The sequence below is a fragment of the Oncorhynchus tshawytscha genome, linkage group LG10, assembly GCF_018296145.1.
Source record: "Oncorhynchus tshawytscha isolate Ot180627B linkage group LG10, Otsh_v2.0, whole genome shotgun sequence".
NCBI lineage: Eukaryota > Metazoa > Chordata > Actinopteri > Salmoniformes > Salmonidae > Oncorhynchus > Oncorhynchus tshawytscha.
This window is the reverse complement of record NC_056438.1, coordinates 24,807,212-24,834,406: the sequence shown is the minus strand read 5'-3', so window position 1 is coordinate 24,834,406 and position 27,195 is coordinate 24,807,212. Positions and strand designations below refer to the sequence as shown.

Here is a 27,195-nt window from a genome sequence, read left to right as displayed (position 1 = left end):
TGGCGGTGCTTTCACTCTAGTGGTAGCATGAGACAGAGTCTACAGCCCACACAAGTGGCTCAGGTAGTGCAGCTCATCCAGGATGGCACATCAATGCGAGCTGTGGCAAGAAGGTTTGCTGTGTCTGTCAGCGTAGTGTCCAGAGCATGAAGGTGCTACCAGGAGACAGGCCAGTACATCAGGAGACGTGGAGGAGGCCGTAGGAGGGCAACAACCCAGCAGCAGGACCGCTAGTTCCGCCTTTGTGCAAGGAGGAGCAGGAGGAGCACTGCCAGAGCCCAGCAAAATTACCTCCAGCACGCCACAAATGTGCATGTGTCTGCTCAAACGGTCAGAAACAGACTCCATGAGGGTGATATGAGGGCCCGACGTCCACAGGTGGGGGTTGTGCTTACAGCCCAACACCGTGCAGGACGTTTGGCATTTGCCAGAGAACACCAAGATTGGCAAATTCGCCACTGGCGTCCTGTGCTCCTCACAGATGAAAGCAGGTTCACACTGAGCACATGTGACAGACGTGACAGAGTCTGGAGACGCCGTGGAGAACGTTCTGCTGCCTGCAACATCCTCCAGCATGACCGGTTTGGCGGTGGGCCAGTCATGGTGTGGGGTGGCATTTCTACCAGAGGCTACCAGAGGTAGCCTGACTGCCATTAGGTACCAAGATGAGATCCTCAGACCCCTTGTAAGACCATATGCTGGTGCGGTTGGCCCTGGGTTCCTCCTAATGCAAGACAATGCTAGACCTCATGTGGCTGGAGTGTGTCAGCAGTTCCTGCAAGAGGAAGGCATTGATGCTATGGACTGGCCCACCCGTTCCCCAGACCTTAATCCAATTGAGCACATCTGGGACATCATGTCTCGCTCCATCCACCAACGCTACGTTGCACCACAGACTGTCCAGGAGTTGGCGGATGCTTTAGTCCAGGTCTGGGAGGAGATCCCTCAGGAGACCATCCGCCACCTCATCAGGAGCATGCCCAGGCATTGTAGGGAGGTCATACAGGCACGTGGAGGCCACACACACTACTGAGCCTCATTTTGACTTGTTTTAAGGACATTACATCAAAGTTGGATCAGCCTGTAGTGTGGTTTTCCACATTAATTTTGAGTGTGACTCCAAATCCAGACCTCCATGGTTGATCAATTTGATTTGCATTGATCATTTTTGTGTGATTTTGTTGTCAGCACATTCAACTATGCAAAGAAAAAAGTATTTAATAAGAATATTTCATTCATTCAGATTCATTTTTTTGAGCAGTGTATATCAACTCATACACCCTTTACCATGGAATCGGTACATAAAAAAATATCTTCCAAATAATTTTGCAATCTGTATGGCACAGTTGTCAACATCTTGTTTATGCTATTTTTATTCCTCCAATCCTTTGATATATTGGGTAGACAGACCAGTTCCCTACCTCCTCCCGCTTCCACCTGCTTCCTCCATTTTTGGGGTAATGCTGTAATCAATTGGTTGTACACTTGCATTGAGCAGACCTTCCCATACAATTCTCATAACTCCATGAAGGACATAACTCTACCATCCCAATTTACAATATAATTTAAGAACAAAATACCCTTTTCAAACATTTTCCCATAAATACATGTATTTTATCAACCAGCACATTTCAGTTCAGCCGTAATATTTGATGTTCTATCTTTTCAGGGGGATGAAATTGAAATTGTAGCCAGCTCTGCAATGCTTGTTTGAAAAAGAGAGATACTTTGAAAAAAGTATCAATCTGCACAAAGGCAAAAAGGCAATTTTTTAAACAATGGATGAGTTTTTCTTAGTAATCTACTTGAGAACCATTTCGGGTTCAAGTAAAACTTTTGAATAAGTGAAGCTTTTAGAGAGAGGTTTAGTGGTTTTATATTTAATAATCTCAACCCACCCAATTCATATTCATTATATAGATCGGCACGCTTTATTTTATCTGGTTTAGTCCCAAATAAAGTGACTTTTTTTTGCTCATATGATTTGAAAAACGAATCATCAGGAGTAGGCAGCACCATATGTAAGTGACTAAACTGAGATATGACTAAGGAGTTCATCAGGGCAATTTTTCCATAAATAGACAGGTATTTACATCTCTATGGTTGCAGGATCTTGTCTATTTTTACAAGTTGTCTATTGAAATTCATTGTGGAGAGCTTAGTTATATATTTTGTGATATGAATACCAAGTATGTCTACTTCACCATCAGCCCATTTTCTAGGTAAACTGCAGGGTAATGTCAAAGTTGTATTTTTTAAAGATTCAAAACATAATATTGTACACTTATCATAACTAGATTTTAGTCCAGAGAGTACAGAAAAGTAATCTAGATCTTCAATGAGACATTGCAGGGATCTAGCTTGCGGACTTATTATAAAACTTGAGTCATCGGCATACATGGACACCTTTTGTTTTTAAACATTTTCTAATTTCTAATCCTCTAATGTTGTTATTGGATCTGATTTTAATAGTTTGCATTTCGATGGCCATAGTGAATAGATATGGTGACATTGGACACCCTTGTTTAACTCCTCTTGACAATTCAAAACTCTCTGAGAAGTAGCTATTATTTACTATCTAACACCTGGGGTTGCTATACATTATTTTTACCCATTTTATTAGAGAATCGCCGAAATTAATAAAATCCAGGCATATATAAATAAAATCCAGTCTTACTTTATCAAATGCCCTTTCAAAATCCGCTATAAATACCAGGCCTGGCTTCTTAGATGTTTCATGCTGTTCTATTATTTCTAGTAGTTGTCGTATACTATCTCCAATGTATTGTCCATGTAAAAAACCTGTCTGATCGGGATGAACAATACCTGCTAAAACCTTTTAATTCTGAGTGCTATGCATTTCGCTAGTATTTGTTCATCACAACATTGTAGTGTAAGGGGGCCTCCAGTTTTTTAGATAGACTGGGTCTTTATATTTTCCATCTGGATCTTGTTTTAATAATAGAGAAATCAGACCTTCTTGCTGAGTACCTGACAGGCTACCATTTCTATAGGAGTAGTTAAAACAATCTAACAATGGAGCTTTTAGTAAATCAAAATGGAGCTTTTAGTATACCTCTACGGGTATGCCATCAAGCCCTGGGGTTTTTCCAGACTGAAAGGATTTAATAACCTCAAAGTTCTTCCTCTGTAATTTGGCCTTCGCACTGATCTTTCTGTATATTTGCTAATTTTCCTTTTTTTAAATATTATTTGGAAAGAATTCCTTACCGTAATCTTCATTCAGTGGGAGAGGATGGGACGGAAAAGAGAACATCTGCCTAAAAAAATTAGCTTCCTCTTTTAAAATATCATTAGGAGATTCGTAGATGATTCATAGTTCTTTTTGTTTTTCCTCTAACTTATTTTGTATCTCTGTAGTATCGTTTTCATTGCTATCTACCTGTACTTTTAGTTCATGGATTTCCCTTGTTAGTCCAGGAATATTGATGAATATTGAATTGAATGACCTCTGAATGTACATTTAAAGGTATCACAAACAATAAGGGGATTTGCTGAACCTATATTATACTGGAGAAATTCAGTTATAAATTATTTTGTCTTCGTTAAAAATAAGTTGTCCTCCAGTAAACTTTGATAATATTTCCAATATCCCCGTCCATGTGGAACATCTATGAGTTATGTGAATGCCAATTAGGTCTGATCGCATTCTGTCTCCTATTAAAACTTTTTTAACCTTTGATGCAAGAGAGAAAGAGACAAGAAAGTAGTCAAGACGACTAACTTAAGTCTCCTCCATGTACAGTGGGGCAAAAAAGTATTTAGTCAGCCACCAATTGTGCAAGTTATCCCACGTTTCTGGTGTCCTTTGGTCTTGGCCATATTGGAGTTTGGAGTGTGACTGTTTGAGGTTGTGGACAGGGGTCTTTTATACTGATAACAAGTTCAAACAGGTGCCATTAATACAGGTAACGAGTGGAGGACAGAGGAGCCTCAGAAGTTACAGGTCTGTGAGAGCCAGAAATCTTGCTTGTTTGTAGGTGACCAAATACTTACTTTCCACCATAATTTGCAAATAAATTCATTAAAATCCTACAATGTGATTTTCTGGATTTTTTTTCTCATTTTGTCTGTCATATTTGAAGTGTACCTATGATGAAAATTACAGGCCTCTCTCATCTTTTTAAGTGGGAGAACTTGCACAATTGGTGGCTGACTAAATACTTTTTTGCTCCGTTGTATATCTCACTAGGTCTGGGTTTTTTAGTCTCCAAATATCCACTATTTCTAATGTCCATAATATTTGTGATTTCCTTAAAGGCACGGTGATGATAGTTTGATAGTTCACGGTTCATTGAGATACTTAACACTGTGTTATAGTCTCCTACCATAATGATATCGCCATTTTTTTGCCTGTAAGTTCAATAAATTGGTATAAATATTTTAGAAGAAGTATGGATCCTCCTGATTTGGACCATATAGATTGAGCCAAATCTCTTTTTCGTCCACTTTCATATTCAAAAAGATTCACCTTCCTTGCGAATCATTCCTGACTATTTGCACATTCAGTTCGAAAATTTTGTTAATGAATATTATCACACCTTGAGTTCCTTTGTCCATGACAGAAACATTTTTCACCACCCCATTCCTTTTCCCACGCAACTTCATCTAAGGATGTAGAGTGATTTCCCTGTAAACAGTATATGTTATATTCCTTTTCTTTTAGCCACGTAAAGACTGATCTTCTTTTTTTATAATCTGCTAAACTGTTACAATTACAATTGGCTATACTTATTTCACCCCTTACCATAACTAGATACTATTCTCAGTCTAAATTGACCATAATTAGTGCTTGTAAAGTTACTGCCATCATCAGAGGTATTATGACGGTCAAACTTAGAGCTTTCAAATGTCTGATATTTAGAATTCAAGAAATAGGTTCTAGCAAGATTTGTTTTATTCCCTTGCCTGTTTGCCTGTGAGCCAATGCCACAGATGTTAGAAAATTGAGACAAGATGTTATGTGCGTAGTTTAACCTGAGTAGGTTGGTGTGTATGATATTGGATGTGATTTAGTGAGTGTGTACGATGTCTGTATAAGGGTAAGACTATAATGTATGCTGTCCAAATAAATAATAACTCCGCCAATTTGCATGGTTGAGTGTCTGTGTGTAACATGTAGTGTTTATATCCTTAATATCCATGATGATAATTGTAATCCATAGCGTATCACTGTTATAGTTGCATCATATTTACCTTTAACATCATTGAAAAACACATCCCAGCATTTCCAAGGCAATTAACGTTTCACATGATCATGAGAGAGACCTTGCATTACTCTAGACAGCTTCACTACGACGAATTTGGCTCATTTCGTACAACATGTTATGATTCCCCAATGCCCCTATTCTGATATCTTCCACTTGCTTGTTGTAAACATATATAAACTTGTAGACAATGCATAAAAAAGATAGACAAACAAGAAACATGAAATTATAAAACAGTTCTCGACAATAGAGAGAGAGAGTAAGAGAAGAGAAGAGAAAAGAGATTGAGAGAAGAGAGCGAGATCAGGTGTGTGTATAAGTCTGTATGTGTCAGCGTTGTTCTCTCTCGCCCTCTCTCTCTCTTGCTGTCTTTCTCTCAGTCTTTCTCTCTCGCTCTCGCTCTCTCTCTCCGTATTTCTCTGTCTTTCTCTCTCTCTCGCTGTCTTTCTCTCTCTCTCTTGCTGTCTCTCTCGCTGTCTCTCTCTCTCGCTGTCCCACTCTCTCGCTTTTTCTCTCTCACTCTCGCTGTCTCTCTTTCACACTCACACATGAAGGCTCACTGACACATTCTTTGACTTAATTCCACCCACACTCCTTACTTCTAATGTCCTCACCAACCCCCTAACAACAGATTTCCTTTATAACAGCGATTGACAAAGCTTTGGTCTAAATAATGTCCTATAACAGCCATTTATACTAGTTCTTCTATACTCTTCTAAAGTATTTTTTTCAATACTTGACAGTGCAACACAGGCTGCACTTAGTACGCTTTTCAATTCTTCAGTTTTATCTGCGCGCAAGAAGCAATCAATGTCATTTGGTTTCATTAACATATTTTTTTTTTTTGTTAACAAGGCAAGTCAGTTAAGAACAAATTCTTATTTTCAATGACAGCCTAGGAGCAGTGGGTTAACTGCCTTGTTCAGGGGCAGAACAACAGTTTTTTTACCTTGTCAGCTCAGGGATTCGATCTTGCAACTTTTCGGTTACTAGACCAACGCTCTAACCACTAGGCTACCTGCCGTTCCATTTGACATAAGATTAGTCATTTCTGATAAGAAGGGTTAGATGAATGAGTTTAACTGAATCATTTTTGTTTATTTGACACACTGTATTCCACATGTGCCCTTGTCAAAAGTAGTGCACTATATGAATGCCATTTGAGAGACACACATATCTGGGACTGTAAAATGAACATTGTGAGATACAGAAAAGCCACGCATTGAGTCAGTCAGCTCATTGAGCATGATGAAATGAGCCAGCTTTCCATTCCCTGCTTGTACATTGGAAACGGTGATAGATTGTAATGGGTGTTTCTGACAAACGTCTCTGTAAATCAAGTGCGTGAGGCGCCGACTGATTGAGTTGTCTGTGGAGTGAACTCGGTTTAAACTCACCACCTTGCTTTTTTCTGACTGTAGGACCAAATTCAATCAAAACACAATTCACGTTGTTCCTATGATGTATATGTTCTTTCCTTGATATCGAAATCGGTTTGATTTAGTTTCCTCAGAAAAAAATCACATCACGCTACTTTTATAGGAGAAAGGAGAAGGTGATTTTGCCACTGTCTAAATTGAGGTCCAGACTGTGTTAAAAACAAATAACCAATGGTTTTGTCTTACAAAGGACAGTGATAAACAGCCAGTAATTGTTATGCTCTTGCAATGTAGGTTGCTTTACAAGTAGGGACAGCAGCTTGTGACAGAATGCCATTTCAGATGTGTGCCAGTTAAAACACATGGGGCATGATTCTTACATGGTATCTCTGCACACAGATGGAAGCCTTACTGCAGATGAAATGATGGTTCGGAGAATACGGGTTGTATCTAATCACTTTTAATATTGGAAGACATGAAAGTGTCAAAATAATGACTTTGCGTTTGGGACTGATCCTTGCTGGGCTATTGTAACTTGAGGGCAGACTCAATTGGATATGCAATTTTACACTGCTAGTCTCACGGATTTTTAAATCCACAGGCTCAGTGGCTGGCAGGGTGCTTGAAGTGTTGCCCGAGCTAATGCAGCCAAAGAGGTAGCTGCAGTCAAAATAGGAGTAGGGTCAGGTTGCCCCTGATCTATGGCCAGTTTTTTGTTTTGACCCCCTGATTATTAGGTTTAGGGAAGGTAATCCAGATCTGTGCCAGCAGGCCACAGGAAATAACTTTGAAACAGGGAGTACCATTTTAAAGTGTTTTTGACCCAAAACTTCTCTGCCACTGTGAGGATCTGTCTATCCTTTCATCCTGCCTGTGTGATTATTGTATCTCCTGCAGTTTGGGGTTATAGAGTGAGCCTAGTCGCAGTGAGGTTTTTTATATTAATGGATTTCACTATTGAGTAGTTCTGAGCAGTTAGTAGCCATCTGTGATTCGAGACAGTGAGGAGCTGAGCTAAGTTCTGGTGACCATTAAGGGCATTCTACTCCTAAATGAATTCAAATAAAATGATGCTGACACCATCTAAAATATAACTTCCACCTACCGGAATGAGCTGAATAACATATTGGACCATGCAGAGAAATTAACATTCAATTATCTGACAACAGCTCTGGTGAACATTCCTGCAGTCGGCATGCCAATTACACGCTCCCTCAAAACCTGAGACATCTGTGGCATTGTGTTGTGTGACAAAACTGCACATTATAGAATGGCCTTTTGTCCGCTGCACAAGGTGTATCTGTGTAATGATCATGCTGTTTAAGCAGCTTCTTGATATGCCACACCTGTCAGCTGGATGGATTGTCTTGGGAAAGAAGAAATGCTCACTAACAGGGATGTAAACACATTTCTGCACAACATTTGAGAGAAATAAGCTTTCTGTGCATATAGAACATTTCTGGGATCTTTTATTTCAGCTCATGAAACATGGGACCAACACTTTACATGTTGCATTTTATATTTTTGTTCAGTATGTAAACAATAACCTAAATGTCGTCAAATTTTGCTGGGGTGATTCAGGGTGGAGATGCAGGTGGAAAAATGGTGCAGCCTTCTTACTTCATGCTATCTTGACTGAGCTCCTATGTCCAGCACCAGGAAATGGACTCCAACATCTCAGAAGAGGGAAGGTATTTTCGTTTAGCCAGTTGCTTGTAATTAGCTGGATGGCTATAGAGATTAGCTCTGAATCACTATGAGTGGTGCAGTGCAGACTAATTTATTGCATGCGTATGACAGCTCTATAAAGCGCAAGAAGTATGAATGCTCTGAATTCTGCTGAGGCCACAAAGCATTAAATTCTGTGTGGCCACTGCAGAAGTCGGATTGACCATTTAGAGCCTTTTAGTGGCCAAGTAACAGTTTTGACTTTAATCTATGGCAAGACCTTAAATTGATGTCTAGCAGTGATAAACATCCAATTTGACAAAGTTTGAAGAAATTTGAAAACAATAATGGGCAAATGTTGCACAATCCAAGTGTGGAAAGCTCTTAGAGACTTACCCAGAAAGACCCACAGCTGTAATCGCTGCCAAAGGTGATTCTAACATGTATTGACTCAGGGGGTTGACTACTTATATAATGAAGAAATATTAGTATTTTTTCATGTAACGCAACAAATGTGGAAGAAGTCAAGGCTTGTGAATATTTTCTGAAGGCACTGTAAACCCTGGATTACTGATACTATGTATTCTATAGCTTCCAACATGTTTGACAATGGTGGGTGAGTGTCAAGATGGCGGCACGGTGTCTTCAACACAGCGCGCCCTACCAGTCATCTAGTTTATAAAGTCCATTCAGAAAGTATTCTGACCCCTTCTCTTTTTCAACATTTTGTTACGTTACAGCCTTGTTCTAAAATGGATTAAACATTTTTACAATATCATCTACACACAATAGCCCATATTACAAATTAAAAACTGAAATATCACATTTTATATAAAGTACCAGTCAAAGGTTTGGACACAGCTACACATTCAAGGGTTTTTCTATATTTTTAAACTATTTTCAACTTTGTAGAATAGTAGTGAAGGCATCAAAACTATGAAATAACACATATGGAATCATGTAGTAACCAAAAAAGTGTTAAACATATCAAAATATATTTGAGATTCTTCAAAGTAGCCACCCTTTGCCTTGATTACAGCTTTACACACTCTTGGCATTCTCTGGAATGCATTTCAATTAACAGGTGTGCCTTGTTAAAAAAAAGTTAATTTGTGGAATTTATTTCCTTCTTAATGCGTTTGAGCCAATCAGTTGTGTTGTGACAAGGTATGGGTGGTATACAGAAGATAGTCATATTTGTTAAAAAACCAAGTCCATATTATGGCTAGAACAGCTCAAATAAGCAAAGAGAAGCAACAGTCCGTTACTTTAAGACATGAAGGTCAGTCAATCTGGAAAGTTGAAAGTTTCTTCAAGTACAGTTGCAAAAACCATCAAGCGCTATGATGAAACTGGCTCTTATGAGGACCACCACAGGAAAGGAAGACCCAGACTGTTCAGAGGCGACTGCTTGAATCAGTCCTTCATGGTTGAATTGCTGCAAAGAAACCACTACTAAAGGACTCCAATGAGAATAAGAGACTTGCTTGGGCCAAGAAACACTAGCAATGGACATGAGACCAGTGGAAATCTGCCCATATTTGAGATGGTTGGTTCCAACTGCCTTGTCTTTGTGAGACGCAGAGAAGTTGAACGGATGATCTCCGCGTGTGGGGTTCCCACCGTGAAGCATGGAGGAGGTGATGTGATGGTGTGGGCATTCTTAACCAGCATGGCTACCACAGCATTCTGCAGGAATACGCCATCCCATCTGGTTTGCTCTTAGTGGGACTGTAATTTGTTTTTCAACAGGACAATGACCCAGCACACCTCCAGGCTGTGTAAGGGCTATTTGACCAAGAAGCAGAGTGATTGAGTGCTACATCAGATGACCTGGCCTCCACAATCACATGACCTTAACCCAATTGAGATGGTTTGGGATGAGATGGACCGTACAGTGAAGGAAAAGCAGCCAACAAGTGCTCAGCATATGTGGGAACTCCTTCAAGACTGTTGGAAAAGAATTACAGGTGAAGCTGGTTGAGGGAATGCCAAGAGTGTACAAAGCCATGTCATCAAGGCAAAAGGTGACTACTTTGAAGAATCTAAAATATATTTTGATTTGTTTAACACTTTTTCGGTTACTACATGATTCCATATGTGTTATTTCATAGTTTTGATGTCTTCACTATTATTCTACAATATAGTAAAGATAAAGAAAAACCCTTGAGTAGGTGTGTCCAATCTTTTGACTGGTACTGTAAGTATTCAGACCCTTTACTCAGTACTTTGTTGAAACACATTTGGCAGCAATTACAGCCTTGAGTCTTCTTGGCTATGACACCGTAAGCTTGGCACATCTGTACTTGGGTAGTTTCTCCCATTCTTCTCTGCGGAATCTATCAAGCTCTGTCAGGTTGGATGCGGAGCATCAGCTCTCTCCAGAGATGTTCGATCGGGTTCTAGTCCAGGCTCTGGCTGGGCCACTCAAGGACATTAAGACTTGTCCCGGAGCCACTCCTGCATTGTTTTGGCTGTGTGCTTAGGGTTGTTGTCCTGTTGGAAGGTGAACCTTCGCCCCAGTCTGAGATCCTGAGCGCTCTGAAGCAGGTATTCATCAAGGATCTCTCTGTAGTTTGCTCTGTTCATCTGTTGCTCTGTTGCTCTGTTCATCTTTCCCTCGATCCTGACTACTCTCCCAGTCCCTTCCGCGGAAAAACATTCCCACGGCATGATGCTGCCACGACCATGCTTCATCATAGGGACTGTATTGGCCAGGTGAAGAGCGGTGCTTGATTTCCTCCAGATGTGAGTGACACTTGGCATTTAGGCCAAAGAGTTCAATCTTGGTTTCATCAAACCAGAGAATCTTGTTTCTCATGGTCTGAGAGTCCTCCAAGTTGCCTGTCAAGTGCCTTTTATTGAGGAGTGGCCTCCATCTGGCCACTCTACCATAAAGGCCTGAATGGTGGAGTGCTGCAAAGATGGTTGTCCTTCTGGAAGTTTCTCCCATCTCAACAGAAGAAATCTGGAACTCTGTCAGAGTGACCATCGGGTTCTTGGTCACCTCCCTGACCAATGCCCTTCTCCCCCGATTGCTCAGTTTGGCCAGGTCGGTGAGCTCTACAAAAAGTATTGGTGGTTTCAAACGTCTTCCATTTAAGAATGATGTAGGCCACTGTGTTCTTGGGGATCTTCAATGCTGCACAATTATTTTGGTACTCTTCCCCAGATTTGTGACTGGACACAATCCTGTCTCAGAGCTCTATAGAAAATTCCTTCAACCTCATGGCTTGGTTTTTGCTCTGACATGCACTGTCAACTGTGGGACCTTTATATAGACAGGTGTGTGCCTTTCCAAATCATGTCCTATCAATTGAGTTTGCCGCAGGTGGACTCCAATGAAGTTAGGTAAATTGCTAAACCATTCTACAATGGGGTTGTCCGATTTTTCTATTCAATACTTTGTTTGCAGAGGAAAAGCAAATGTGAACTGTTCTAGCGTCTTCAATGTGTCCAACTGCAGTAATATTTTTTCATGTTACATATTTTTTTGCCGTGGCTGCAAAATATTGCCGTGGTGCAGCGCCACAGCTAAATGACTGCAGCAGAAACACTGATGTATTGTCCAAAAAATTTTTCGATGAGGACGGAATTCTGGAGGTTTTTATTCTAGGCGCGAAGATGTCTAAATAATAATATGAAAATGAGAAAGTGAACGGTTTAAAAAAAAGTTTAGCTCACTGAGGAATTGGGGATGTCCTGATTTGCGATATATTATCTACTTTTACAGCGAGGGTTTAATTTAAATTGGCCTTGGCACAATACTTTTATTGGACATTATTCTGAGTTTTGGCGATGTTGAAATTCATTGGCACAAAACACAGCCTAAATAAGTATTCACTGTGGAAGTTGATTAATGTAGGCCATTCTGAAGAAATATATGCGCAAGCACTTAGTTTTAAGCATCAATTTATCCGTTTTCTTGCTCCAACTGAAAACAGCACCAGTCAAACTCTAACCTCTTGGAAACACAGGGATGTCGGGTACGGGATTAATATTATCAGAGGACCTTGGAATTTGCCCCGCTATATAAAAATTACTGACCTGGCCCATTCGCACAGGACTAAAATTATGGATGTGGTGTTTAAATAAATACATTACCCGACATCCCCCAGTAAAATTCTCTGACGCATTGTACATTCATCAGATGTTGTACCAAGCCTAATCCATTTGCAATGCAAACGTTCCAGAATTGTATTCATGGAGATCTTTATAGCTGAGGGATTAACCAAGATATTGGCCAGCAAATTGCAATTTCTCTCCCGTTGTGACCTATGCTTTGAAAGCACCACTGGAGGCAGAAAAACATATTTGTAACAAGTGACAGTAGCCCTATTCCCGGATCCTACCACAACAAAGCCATGTATTTTATCATACTGGTCAGAGTGGTTCTGGTTGTAATTTAGTTGTCAGGCAGGTGTGATTGCTTCTTGTGGACTGGACTCGGACTCCTTAAGAGAAACCAAATTACAATGTAGAACCAGTGCAGCGGCTGACACACAAAGGGCTTTTTACCTTCAGGATGGTCATGATGACACACTTCCAGGTAGATGTCTATGTTAGCCCTTCCATCCCGCTCTCTAAAGCCTTGCTCATACCATGCTGAAGTTGTTTTCATCATCCCCAGCCCCACTTACTAGTTTCTTCCTTAGACTTTTATCCGTAGGAGGCCCCAGAACGGCGACCGGCACACCGTAGAGGCAGGAAGCGGGATAATGGTGTGGGGAAATTGGTACTTGATTGCGGGCGGTCGTGTTGTAAATTGGACCGCCGACCTGGATGTTCTTTGAAAAGACTGCTAAGGGTTCTGCAGGGGTGGCAGTGGGAACGGAATGATTTTTTTTATTTTTGTTGTGTGAAAGAGAAAAGTCGAGTGCCAGTGATGATACATTTTAAAGTAGGAGTCCATGTCTGTAGAAAACGGGCCAGCGTTCTGTAGATCTTCAGTAGTCACTTGGGGGATGGCAAGGTCCCTCCTCTTCTCTGCCCATCCACATTTTATCTGTCACGTGCTTCTTAAACAACAGGTGCAGACTAACAGTGACGTGCTTACTTTCGGGTTGTTTTCCAACAATGCAGAGTGAAAGATAATAGAAATAGTGACACAAGGAATAGATACACAGTGAAGAACAATAATGAGGAAAAAATAACATGGCTATATATACAGGGAGTACCAGTACTATATATACAGGGAGTACCAGTACTATATATTCAGGGAGTACCAGTACTATATATTCAGGGAGTACCAGTACTATATATTCAGGGAGTACCAGTACTATATATTCAGGGAGTACCAGTACTATATATTCAGGGAGTACCAGTACTATATATACAGGGACTACCAGTACTATATATACAGGGAGTACCAGTACCAAGTCCAAAAAGCCTTTTGTGTCCAACACAAATAGGAAGGCGAAGGGTCTCCTTTAAAAACTCGCCGTTGCACTTTGAGGGTTGTATGGGTAGGTTAAGAAAAGGCTTTGGTGTGGTAGAGTGAGACGTTGAATGTGTTGACAAACATTCAATGAATTGGAATTGTCTACCTTTGCACACACCACTCTCTCCCTGTGCAACCTGTTGATGTTCGATGCACTAGTAGTCTATGCACTCTGCATATCAATGCATTTGGATGGAAAACAATCAAAATATTCTGTCTTTTGTGGTGTTTTTGATTACAAGCATCCCATTGCTGTTCCTTTGTATTGTGAATGTTGTGATTGCAGGATTGTAATTAGAGGACTCAACGACTGTGATTGATTTCAATCAAATTTATATAGGGAGGTGAAAACCTTGATTAATGTATTGAAGGGAATTTGCAGCAAGGCATGCCCTTCCATAGTAATTTCCAGGATCTCATCCTTTGAAAAACATGTCTATGTTGCATAAAGAATTAGAATATGCTGGCAGAATCAGAAAAATAGGTGTTACCCACAGCATGATGAGGGATGACTCCTGACACATTAATCTGCCTTTAAATTGGTTCCTCCTTTTCAGGGTTGATATGGTGCAGATGGACCTTGTTGTCGTCAAGTGGTTGACCCGCTTGCAATCGAAATATCTACACAGGCTGCCAACGTTCTTTTAGTCAATGTCATAGATATGGCATGGTTTTCCTATTCTCACAGCATGGAGGCTATAGTTAAAAGATACCTATTCACAAGCAACAATATTAATCTTTGAGCTTCCTCCCTTTCCTCCCTCGTTCCCTCCCTCTGTGAGGGGGTATCTTGAGTGGCGCTACTATTACCTACAGCGAGTTTCTGGCTCCTGCTGAGAGAGCTCAATTAATCTAGGTGCTCAACTCGTACAAAGTAGCCAGGCAGTGCAGCAGCACTCTGCTCCGAAGTGCCCCCTTCAGCGAAAAAAGGAGGGGGGGAGAGACTGAAACGCGTCAAAATTCTAAACTGAAAAAGGGTGGCACCGGCGCTCGACTCCCACTCCACACCCTCGTTGCGCACCCAGCTCACCAAGCCTGGGTGGAAAAAAGGGAAGCTAGGAAGCACAGACCGGAGACTCTGATAGTTGCAGCTCATCAGCTCTACTCAGAAGCCAGCAAAGTGTAAAGCTGTAGCGTTGTCAAAACTCGCAGGACTTCTGGATCACTGAGCGAGACCGGGACAGGGAGGTAGACATGGGTGCTTTGATGGTCATCTTTTCTCTTCAGAAAGATCAGAGGCGCAAGAGGACAGGTAGGCCAGGGTGGGGGTGGGGGGGGGTGCAGGATGGTGGTCGTAATCACTAAACTAGATTACTCAAACTACTGAAGACATTGAGGTAATATGCTCAATTTGAATTGCTTTCAAAGCCCAGACCTGAATGAGTTCCTTATCTTTTCATTCTCTAATATGCATTACCTGTGTTTTATTTGCAACATGTTTTAGGGTGTTTATTTTCTTCAATCCCCTACAGACTTTTCCACTAGTAATGTGTTGTTGGGTTCATTATACTCCTGTATGAATTAATGTGCCACACCACCAGTCCATGAAATTGACTCCACATAATTTACCCCTTGAACTTTCGAATGCCACCTTCCACAATTTAAATGGGTAATCTGGGATTGATACATACATGTTTGAACTTTTAAATGAATGACATATAGCCATTGGTTCTTGAAGAATATAACTTAAAGCTAAATGCCTCACGAGTTTAGTTCAACTGGCATCTGAACCCAAAATATAAACTTGTTTTTGTAAACGATGTAATTGTAAACAAACACTATATAGCTTCAAAACATGATAAAAACTATAATGTTCATCCAATGGATGAATTTGAGTGTTTTATGAATTTGAGTGATTCAGCTCCACCCCTCAGCTATTTACCAGAAAAGTGATGCAGTGACTGCTTTGTTGACTGCAATGCAGAATTCGCTCCGCCATTTCCTGGTTGCAAAAATTTGAATAGTTTGCCTAATTTCAGTTTGTGACAAAACAAGCAAGAATAGTGTAGAGAATTATTGTGCCATATAAACCGTTGTGAAATATATTTTCCATAACCAACAACATTGTCTTTTCAGCTGTTTTGAAGCTGATGTACAAAACCAAAAGTAAAAACTAAACTTAAGATCGGGAAGCATAGGAAATAACGCTCATAGAGCAGATCTACTGCTCCTTTGACTTGCTTTCAATGAGAATGACAGATCTATAAGTCACATTTTTATGAGAAGTTGGTTGGGTCGCCCAAAAAGTTACGTATTGCAGCTTAAAACAGAGTGTAAGACCGTCCATTTAAGGACAATAAAATATTTAACAGGTGGTCAGTCATGGTGGTAGTGGTGGGGGTTGTAAGTTGTCAAAAGTTATATTTAGTCATTTGGTGCTGTACGAGAGACTGATCACTGATGGATCACTCTTATCTTAAGCCATATTTCATTGAAGTCTTGTGAAACAAGCTGAAAGCAAAATGAATGGGGGAGCCATTCTTAGGCAATAGATCAGTTTTGACAGCTCTGTCTGTGCAATGTAAGCACATTTCACCAGAACCCAGATAGGAGAACATGTGGACCAGGCAGGCACAATTCCCCTCCATAAACTCTTAAATGTACATTTCTAAAATGTTCAACTTTATATTCATCATCTCCAGCACCACCCCAACATCAACATATGTGAAAATAGCATGTTTCTGTTTTCTTTTGGGGGGGGGGGTTAAATGAAGATGAGTGTTTCCAATGACATCATCAACCAATTAAGACAATTAGTAGGCCAAGTCTACTATTCATAATTGCTTCAAATCACAATGCACACTGATGTCATTGGAAACACTTATCTTCCTCCTTTTCTATATTTTTTTGTTGGGAAAAAAAGGTGCGGTGCCGTGGCGTGGCGTGGCGTGCCGTGGCGTGGCGTGCGTGATTTGAAGTTGAGTTCAAACCCAGACTGAGCTCCTGGGACCATCACAGTGGATGGAAGTGATTTTATGAATTGGGCTGATTCGTTGCATGGTTAACACATGGGGCCAGAAGCCCTGAGTGCCACTCCACTACCCACTCAGTGTTCCACATTAATTACCAAAGCTGCTCTCACCTACATGTGAAGAGCCACTGTTTTAGTTAGCGCCTTGCCAACCGTACCCTCAAACTCCTCTCTCTTCTACTCCATTCAGACCCATTCTTTTGAAGTGTCTCAAGGTGAAAAGATACGAGAGTGTACTCTAGTGATGGTGGTTCAGCATGATGCTACAGTAGGTCCACCAAAATCATAGAAATCAGTCTATATAGAGTGAAATATGTAATTCTATGGGTAGGTCTAGATATATGACTCTTTTGTTCAGTGTTGGTCTGAGTGGGTTTTTGAGCTTCTGAAGTAGTCCAATGTGAAATGATGTAAGATTGTAGTTATGGTGGTTTCATTATGATTGTAGGTCTAGGTGTAGTGGGCTTGTTGTCGACGTAATCTGCTGTGAATCAATCTTTTCAGGGTTTGTTTGTGAGTGGTTGGCGTAGGAGTGCTGCACTCGATGCATTACCTCTCAGATAGAAACGGCAAAACATCAAGTGACTCAACCCCTTAGTGGGTAAATGGATGTCTGTTTTGTACTTTTCTAATCTGTCATATGAAGGTGAATGGTTGTATAAGCAAGCACTAAATGGTTTCCACCCCTCCCTCTGCACTGTTCATTTAGTTTAAGTTTCATGTTAAAATCACGTAATGTACCAGGCAGAACAAGCTAATTTCAGCTCTACCATGATGTACCACACTTGAGTGATGTGTGTCCTTTCCTGCTACATGGATGAGCTTCCCGATCTAATGCATAGGCTTTAGCTCAAGACACCAACACAGTCTTGTAGCATGTAGAAGACCTGGGTTTGAACCCAGTTGGTCACTCACACATGCACTTTTGTTTACGGCAATCCCAGTACGTTTTGTTAATTGATTGTTGTGATCTCCCTCTGTTTCGGTCGGGGGGTCTCGAGTGGATCGTGTTGCTGGCCGGGCCCCGGTACAGGACTTCTGGTGTTTACAGAACTACAAGAGACTTGTAACATCCGCAGGGAGAGCAGCTGACACTACACCCATAGAGTACTGCTCAGCCATGATCAGTCCATTTTCCACTATGCTCACACGGCAGAAGTGGCACATGCACACATTCACTACGTGTTTATATGTTGTGCTGTATGTCTGTTTGAGCGTGAATTTTGTTACGGATCCCTAAAGTTGTATAAGTTGTCATCGCATTCCAATTACATGGTTGCCATTCACTCAGTGCTACTAAATCCCACAGTTCATGGCCACCCTACTAAGCAACACATACAGTGCATGAAGTAGCTTTATAGCATGCCTTCATACCACACTGTGTATTGCTACTGTCCATAAAATTCAACTTTAAAACAAAGGTCCTGATTCTTTTTGATCACTAAAGATCCATGGCATTTATCACAAGAGGGTTGTTCCCTTTTGAAAAGGGCACAACTCTATTGCTTTCAAAACACACGTATTTACAGAGCAAATCCATAGCACTTACTTTTCGTTCCTGAGACCACACTGGGTTAGTTGAACGTTTTTAAAAAGCATATTACCGCCGATTTAGAGCTCTGCTACCCGACCCAAGCCAGATGGGCTCTGAAACAGTTTTCATCAATAACTAGGATACGGGTAATGCTCGGGTATCACCAAATTATTCTGTAACATTTTGAAGCTGAGCCAATTTCTCGTGCTCTGACTAAGATCATAACATGGTGTCAGAAGTGCTTCAACCTCACCAAATATAAGACAGGAGAGATTATTTCACAGAAAATGTTCCTTGTTTTGTCTGAGTTTAGAGTAAAAAAAAAAGAAGTAGCTAACAGCTCTCAAGTCTCGTCATTGAGCAGAGCAGCCCAAACAAAGCTGTTGCTATGGATACTCACAGACCCAGAGCTGTCATGAGCAGAGCGTGAGTGACATTGAGGTGCAGCTAATGGATTTACTAACAGAGGAAGTTGTTTCTTGAATTTGGAAGAAGCAATGGGTAGGGTAGGGCCTGAACATTGCAGGCATTTTATTTAACCCTTGTTTTACCAGGTAAGTTGACTGAGAACACATTCTCACTTATCAAATCAAATTATGTTCTGGGCTAGGTATGTTCTGGGCAAGGTATGCTTTTGCCGAAAAGCATTTTATAAATATGACACTGTGGTTGGTTTAACAAGAAGTTCATCTTTAAACCTGTTAAACCTGTTTAAATATGTTTAGTTTTCTGAATTTTTATAATTCTGTAATTGAATTTGGCGCTCTGCAACCTCACTGGATGTTGGCCAGATGGGACGCTAGCGTCCCACATACCCTAGAGAGGTTAACACGTTTAAATGTTTTACTCACGTTGGCCATGGTGAAGGAGAGCCCGCAGGTTTTGGTCGCGGGCCGTGTCAGTGACACTGTATTGTCCTCAAAGCATGCAAAGAAGTTGTTTAATTTGTCTAGGGGCACGACGTCGGGGTCCGCAATGGGGCTGGTTTCCTTTTTGTAATCCGTGATTGACTGTAGACCCTGCCACATACGTCTCCTGTCTGAGCCGTTGAATTGCGACTCTACTTTGTCTCTATACTGACGCTTAGCTTGTTTGATTGCCTTGTGAAGGGAATAGCAACACTGTTTGTATTCGGTCATGTTTCCAGTCGCCTTGCCATGATTAAAAGCAGTGGTTCGCACTTTCAGTTTTGTGCGAATGCTGCCATAAATCCACAGTTTCTGGTTGGGGAAGGTTTTTATAGTCACCGTGGGTACAACATCACTGAATAACTTGCCAATAAACTCGCTCACCGACTCAGCGTATACATCAATGTTATTGTCAGAGGCTATCTGGAACATATCCCAGTCCACGTGATCGAAGCAATCTTGAAGCGTGGAATCCGATTGGTCGGACCAGCGTTGAACAGACCTGAGCATGGGCATTTCCTGTTTTAGTTTCTGTCTATAGGCTGGGAGCAACAAAATGGAGTCGTGGTCAGATTTGCCGAAAGGAGGGCGAGGGAGGGCTTTGTATGCGCCGCAGAAGTTAGAGTAGCAATGTTGCCAGCCCGTGTCGCGCATTCGATATGCTGATAAAATTTAGGGAGCCTTGTTTTCAGATTAGCTTTGTTAAAATCCCCAGGTACAATAAACCTCAGGATATATGGTTTCCAGTTTACTTAGAGTCCAATGATGTTCTTTCAGGACGGTGGGGTGGGGGGGATATACACGGCTGTGATTACAATCGAAGAGAATTCTCTTGGTAGATAATGCGGTCGGCATTTGATTGTAAGGCATTCTAGGTCAGGTGAACAAAAGGACTTGAGTTCCTGTATGTTGTTATGATCACACCACGACTCGTTAATCATAAGGCATACACCCCTGCCCTTATTCTTACCAGGGAGATTGTTTCTGTCGGCGCGATGCGTGAAGAAACCGGGTGGCTGTACCGACTCTGATAAAATATCCAGAGTGAGCCATGTTTCTGTGAAACAGAGAATATTACAATCTCTGATGTCTCTCTTTGGAAGGCAACCCTTGCTTGAATTTCATCTACCTTGTTGTCAAGAGACTGGACATTGGCAAGTAGTATGCTCGGGAGCGGGGAGCGATGAGCCTGTCTACGAAGCAGAAGACCACTCTGTCTGCCCCTTCTGTGGTGTCGTTGTTTTGGGTCGCCTACTGGGATCCGATCCATTGTCCAGGGTGGTTGTCCAAATAGAGGATCCGCTTCGGGAAAGTTGTATTCCAGGTCGTAATGTTGGTAAGTTGGTGTTGCTCTTATATCCAATAGTCCTTCCCGGCTCTATTTAATAAAACTTCAGATTTCCTGGGGTAGCAATGTAAGAAATAATACATGAAAAAACAAAATACAGCATAGTTTCCTAAGAACGCGAAGCGAGGCGACCGTAGAACTTATAGCAACACCATGGGGAATAGTTTCAAGGGAGAGGGGGAATGAACCCATTGGAAGCTGGGGATGATTAGTTGGCCATGATTTGGCTGGGACACCGGGGTTAACACCCCTACTCTTACAATAAGTGCCATGGGATCTTTAGTGACTACTAAGAGTCAGGACACCTGTTTAACATCCCGTCCGAAAGACTGCACGATACACAGGGAAATGTCCCAATCACTGTCCTGTGGAATTGAATTATTTTGTTTAGACCAGATAAACAGTTCCTCCTACTGTCCCTCCAACACCACTTTCTCCCATCCAGGGACCAACCCTGCTTAGCTTCAGAGGCAATCCAGCAGTGGGATGCTGGGTGGTATGCTGCTGGCAATGGGAAGAGCTTGGGCTTAAAATTAATGCACGTGCAGGACTCTACTGTTGATATTGCTTCAGCATTCATAGCCACACTCTTGAATAGTTTATTCATTACTCTGCGCGCTCATACTGTATAATGGAGTTATCAGCAATGTTCCTCACGGACTGCCATGCAGATTAAATATCAGCCCACATAGAAAAGCACAAGATTGAACCTCACTCAACTTTCTAGAGTTTTCCCCTTTAGTTAACACAATGTGGCTCCCGAGTGGCGCAGCGGTCTAAGGCTCTGCATCTCAGTGCTAGAGGCGTCACTACAGACGCTGGCTCAATTCCAGGCTGTATCACAACCGGCCGTGACTGGGAGTCCCATAGGGCGGTGCACAATTGGACCAGCGTCATCCAGGGTTAGGGTTTGGCCGGGGTAGGCCGTCATTGTAAATAAGAATTTGTTCTTAACTGACTTGCCTAGTTAAATAAAATGTAATTAAAAATCAAACACTGTTTCGATATGCTGTGGGAATTGTGCTCGAATCAACCCTATAAAAATTAACTGTGCAAGAGATTTTCTTGTAGGCAGAGCGCATTGGAGTATGATTCTATTGCATTGACATGCACACCTCAGGCCTGTATACACAGATCGGTGCGCCATAACCTGTCAGAGCTGCAGTAGCACAAAATGTAAATAGCCATTGCCATATATGGAGCTGTGCCATTCACTTTTGAACAGGACAGCATGAGCGGTCATGAGAAGATGCTCTTGTTTTGAGATCATGTAGCCACCTGTGCACATTGATTCATATTATTTGCTGGTCAGTGAGTTATTAGCCCAGTTATAGCTCATTTCTATACATATTTTTGTTGAGGTAACATTGGTTATCTTGAGTATGAATACATCATTTGTCTGACTGCTTCTCTGGGTAGAACTAATTTTATCAAATGTATGGGCTTCTTGCATCAAACAACATTTTCAGTCGATTTATTTCAAACATTTATGGTGCTGTAGGATAGAACAGCTATTTCCATTTTAAAATGTAAAAAACACCATTTCTAATTTTGCAACACAAGACCGATTTCAGCCGGTCGGTCACAATTCTTCTCTAATTAAAAATGTCTCTAATTTGTAAATCACGCTTGTAATATCTGTAGGCTACAGTAGCCTAAACTTCAGAGGGGAGTTGCCTACACACGCACACATTGGCCATGATTTTCAGTTGGCAGGCAGACACTGGAAATCAGTTTCTGAGTGAGAGTGAGGGCTTTGCTTGAGTTTTTTATGGGTCTGAAGAAAATGCCTGGAAAGTAAAAACGTTTCTTTTAACCTGTTCCCAGGCTTATTAGTTAACATTGGTCTATTAACTAATAATGGTTCTGTTCTGGAAAAGTTTAGATCACTTAAGTTCCGGTTATATTTCTATTCCTCAAAAGAAAAATTTGGTTGTTTTCCCTGAACTGGTTCTAGCCCCTGCTCACTACTGTAAGTCATCCTGGATAAGAGCATCAGCTAAATTACTCAAATGTAAATGCAGTTAAAAAGTTGTCTTAGCCATGCACAGACTGGCCTAGTCCCACTGAATGGACCATGACACATTTCATATCAATATCAAGTAAACTCAATGTAACAATTAAGTACTTTACTGTACTTTTCAGTATAAAAAAATATGTAAAAAAGCAACAAATAGCTTATTAGCAAAGAGCAATTTCTCAAGTAAAAATGTAGCTAGGACTGTCGGAGTGGTCTGAGGGGGGAGTGGAAATCTGAAAATTTGCTGTTATTGGCAGGTTTGGAACTTTCTTTTTTTTATTGGTCTATTCACTAATTTACCCCTTGGTGATGTCACCATGGAAGGCAAAAACTCCCACCCAAACAGGCTGAAAATGCAGGTGTTCTTTTCAAACAGCTCTTACGCAAAAAGGTTATCATAATTTCACAGTAATATTCCAACCTCATAGTGGAAATGTATATAAAACACTGAAAAATCCCATTTTTGACTGCACTGGGCCTTTAAGATTTGCATATACCATTGCCTTTTTGGTCAGTTTTAATTACCCTTTCTGGGGGGCACTCTGACTGTTGCATCACTAACAGTATCTGAAACTTAAGCTAAATAAGGCGCAAATTGCATAATCCATCTGACCCCTTGGTTATTTTCAGTAGTTTTAATTGTATTTGTACCTATTCAACTCCCCAAATTGCTCATTGCTCAGGCAATTTCCCCTCTAGTGACCTGATGAAGACCTGTAGGGTTAATGTGGTTTCAGTAAATGCACTCGGGAGTGTATATCTCACTGTGGAGTGTCTTTGTTCTGTTGCATAATTGATCAATGGAATGAGTAATGGGTAGTATTTGAATGAATAGTGGCCTCTACATTGATTCATAGTGGCGAACTGTCTAACCCGGTTGTTTCTGTCAGTGGCCTTTTGATGGCAGCAAAGTCACAAACACAGTACTGTATGTTGATTGCCGTCTGAAACCTAAACAATACAACAACCTGGGGAGGTGAAAAGAAAGGGCCGTGTTTTTAGATATGCACACTGCCTTTTACACTGCTAAAAGGCAATCGATAGCAACATGCCTCGTTATAAGGTCATATTGTTATAGACTTGTCAGTTGTGTCCGAATGCATGATTGGTAGTGAGTATTGTGTGTGGTTAGATGTATGAAATAAAATCATGCAGTGCAACCATGTACTGGAAGTCATTCAGTTATAGCCTTTTTCACTCTGCTTGTACTGTAACTGTGTCCTTGTATAAACTAGGGTACCAAGTGAGGATTTCCTACCTTGGACCACTTGTTACAGCTGTTGATAAAAGATATGTCCTAAATCGTGTGACATAAAATATTACTTTTCTGTCCTTGCATTTATGGCAGTGTAAGTTGGTGTTATATCTTGTATTAAGCATTAATCAGTTAAATTAGACATTGAACCTGAAACCTGGATCTGGCTGACAATAGTTTTTTTTTGTATAGAGAACTCAGAAATGCAGGATAAGTACTTAACATTTTGTGTCTTACAGTACCAATCAAAAGTTTGGACACCCAAAGAAGGTTTCTACACATCTCCCACTCTTTGCCCTGTGTCCACTCCGGATGCACACCGCCCTCTCTTGCAGATCTTCAAACTTCACCTGCTTTCAAATTATGAGTTTAAACTCAGTCCACATGCCCTGGTGCCACACTCTTTGCTCTCCTCTTCCTGGCACAGTAGCTGCCAGGAAGAAGCTGCATTTTGAATGCCTTCTTGGACCAGCGCCTGTGGTTTCTGGAAAGGGGCCCCCACACAATGTATGCCTTTGTGATGGCAATGTTGAGCATCCCCAAACACACATACTTCCACCATTTTCAGCCTGTGCGTCAAACATTGTAATAGCTCCTCAGCTGGTCAAGATGGTCAACCCTTCCCTGTCCCATTTTCTTGTTATCTATTACAAGCTCTGGAACAGATATATACAGTGCATTCGGAAAGTACTGTATTCAGACCCCTTGACTTTTTCCACATCGTTACGTTACAGCTTTATTCTAAAATTGATTATTTCGTTTTTTCCCTCATCCATCTACACACAATACCCCATAATTACAAAGCAAAAAAACTTTTTTTTACAAAAAAAAATGTTTTTTTAAATTGAAATTACATTTACATAAGTATTCAGACCCTTTACTCAGTACTTTGTTGAAGCACCTTTGGCAGCGATTACAGCCACAAGTCTTCTTGGGTATGACGTTACAAGCTTGGCACACCTGCATTTGGAGTTTCTCCCATTCCTCTCTGCAGATCCTCTAAAGCTCTGTCAGGTTAGATGGGGAATGTTGCTGCATGGCTATTTTCAGGTCTCTCCAGAGATGTTCGATCGGGTTCATGTCCGGGGTCTGGCTGGGCCTCTCAAGGACATTCAGAGACTTGTCCCGAACCCACTCATGCATTGTCTTGGCTGTGTACTTAGGGTCGTTGTCTTATTGGAAGGTGAACCTCGGCCCCAGTCTGAGGTCCTGAGCGCTCTGGAGCAGGTTTTCATCAAGGATCACTAGTCTGCATTGGCTCGCAAAACCAACTGGAACTTCTTTCCTACTAGACACAGAGACATACAAATGGCATCCACAAGTGTATCTGACTCTGTCTGGGGAAGTAGATAAAGGGGCTCATTGTCAACATCCCTAAGTATCCCTAACACAAAATGGTTGGATTAGACAATTGCTTTCTTTGTGTGAATTCCCTGTCAGTGTGTTTGCAAGCCCTAGCTCTATTATCAGTATATGGAAGACAGCCATATAGGATTTAATTTTCTTTTGTCATTGTACCCCATTCCATTACTTGGAAGCTACTGAGAGCAAAATCAAATACATTTGCAATTAAGCTTATTGCTTGAAAGGCTACAGGCCAGAAGGGCTTGCCTCATGTAATTTCACCAACAAATGGAAAACAATTTGTTTTTACGCTTCCAGGAGTATTTGTCAGGCGTTAAGAATTCAATGGTAACTCGATTTCAATGCACTCCAGGAAGCCATAGTCCCTCTGTTTGTCTACTGTGAGGACGTGCCAAGAGCTGGTGTAATGAGAGCAAATCTCGAAGAATGTGCTGTTGGCTGTTTGCACAAGAATATGAAGCAAACGCCATCTGAGCATCCACCGGTTTTTTGTTGTGTTTGAGTATGTTATGATGTTTGCCGAAGTTATCTGGCTTCCCTTCACTGGGGAAGACCTTGGATTGGCATACATTTATATACGGGTGGAACTCGTGAGATTAAGATTAAGGGTGCAGAAGAATCTTTGCCTATACCTTTTCTTCTTGCCCTTTGAACTGTTCTGAATAGCGTGATTTCTAATTGAAACATGTAACATGACCATGTTATTCCTGTTGAAGAATGACCATTGTGGAGATGTCTTTGTAGATTTGTTTTTGGTATTTCTGGTAGTCAGGGCAGTTTCTGATTTCATAGTTCCGCAATCCGCACGCCATTTGAGACGACTCAGCTGTACAGTAGCTCCCATAATTGCCATCACCCATCTACTGGATGTGGCAAACTGTGTGCGGGAGTGACGTTTGTCATGCAGCAGCTCAGGTCTTGATTGCGTTCATTTCGATTTCCCAGGGACTATAATTATTTTTTAAACTTCAATTTGTGTGATTTGAGAATTGATAGAATATGGAACAAACTTCTCAGTCACTCAGTCCAGCCTGTCCTGACATCTCACAAAATCACACCAGCTAGCAACACAAAACAACCTACCAACAGGGCCTGAGAGCTATATTTAGTGAGCCCAGCTGCTACAAAAAAAAGTAACCGATAGCACCTTAAATGAGCTGGTTAAAAGCATTAACGCCGCCGAGGTAGTTGCCATGGCAAATCATCAATATTTCCAAGAGTCCCTCCCTAGAGCAACATTGAGAGAAACATGGTATGGGTGCTGTTAATGACAGTCTCTGTGGGCGTCCAAATTGTTGTAGCGCGTTGCAATTATATCCCATATTGTCACCTTTGGTTCGTTGAATTTCTCATATACATACACTACCGATCAAAGGTTTTAGAACACCTACTCATTCAAGGGGTTTTCTTTATTTTGACTATTTTCTACATTGTAGAATAATAGTGAAGACATAAACTATGAAATAACACATGGAATCATGTAGTAACCAAAAAAAGTTTTAAACATAACAAAATATATTTTATATTTGAGTTTCTTCAAATAGCCACCCTTTACTTGATGACAGCTTTGCATTCTCTCAACCAGCTTCACCTGGAATGCTTTTCCAACAGTCTTGAAGGAGTTCCCACATATGCTGAGCACTTCCCTTCACTCTGTGGTCCGACTCGTCCCAAACCATCTCAATGTGGTTGAGGTCGGGGGATTGTGGAGGCCAGGTCATCTAATGCAGCACTTACCACTCTCCTTCTTGGTCAAATAGCCCTTACACAGCCTGGAGGTGTGTTGGGTCATTGTCCTGTAGAAAAACAAAGGATAGTCCTACTAAGCGCAAACCAAATGGGATGGCACATCGCTGCAGAATGCTGTGATAGCCATGCTGGTGTGAATTATAAGTGTGAATTATAAATAAATCACAGACAGTGTCACCAGCAAAGCACCATCACACCTCCTCCTCCATGCTTTACGGTGGGAAACACACATGGTGAGATAATCCGGGTTGGAACCAAAAATCTCAAATTTGGACTCCAGACCATACACTGGAGGCAATTTACAACTGCACCCTTAGTGTTCAGTCAAAT

The 27,195-nt window shown here is 41.3% G+C and overlaps 1 protein-coding gene across 3 annotated transcripts in view; it reads left to right on the top strand.

Moving 5' to 3' along the window:
- The window catches only part of kcnip4a (potassium voltage-gated channel interacting protein 4a), a 258,413-nt gene that overhangs the window by 139,312 nt on the left and 91,906 nt on the right, over positions 1-27,195 (top strand). Inside the window, exon 1 of one of the 3 annotated variants that reach the window (XM_024434736.2) lies at positions 14,691-14,967. The exons of the other annotated variants lie outside the window; for them this stretch is intronic. Within the exon in view, the coding sequence (XP_024290504.2) occupies positions 14,910-14,967 (58 nt within the window). The 5' untranslated portion in view covers positions 14,691-14,909. Of the gene's footprint in view, positions 1-14,690; positions 14,968-27,195 lie in introns of those variants that run through there. 3 annotated transcript variants of the gene reach the window in all.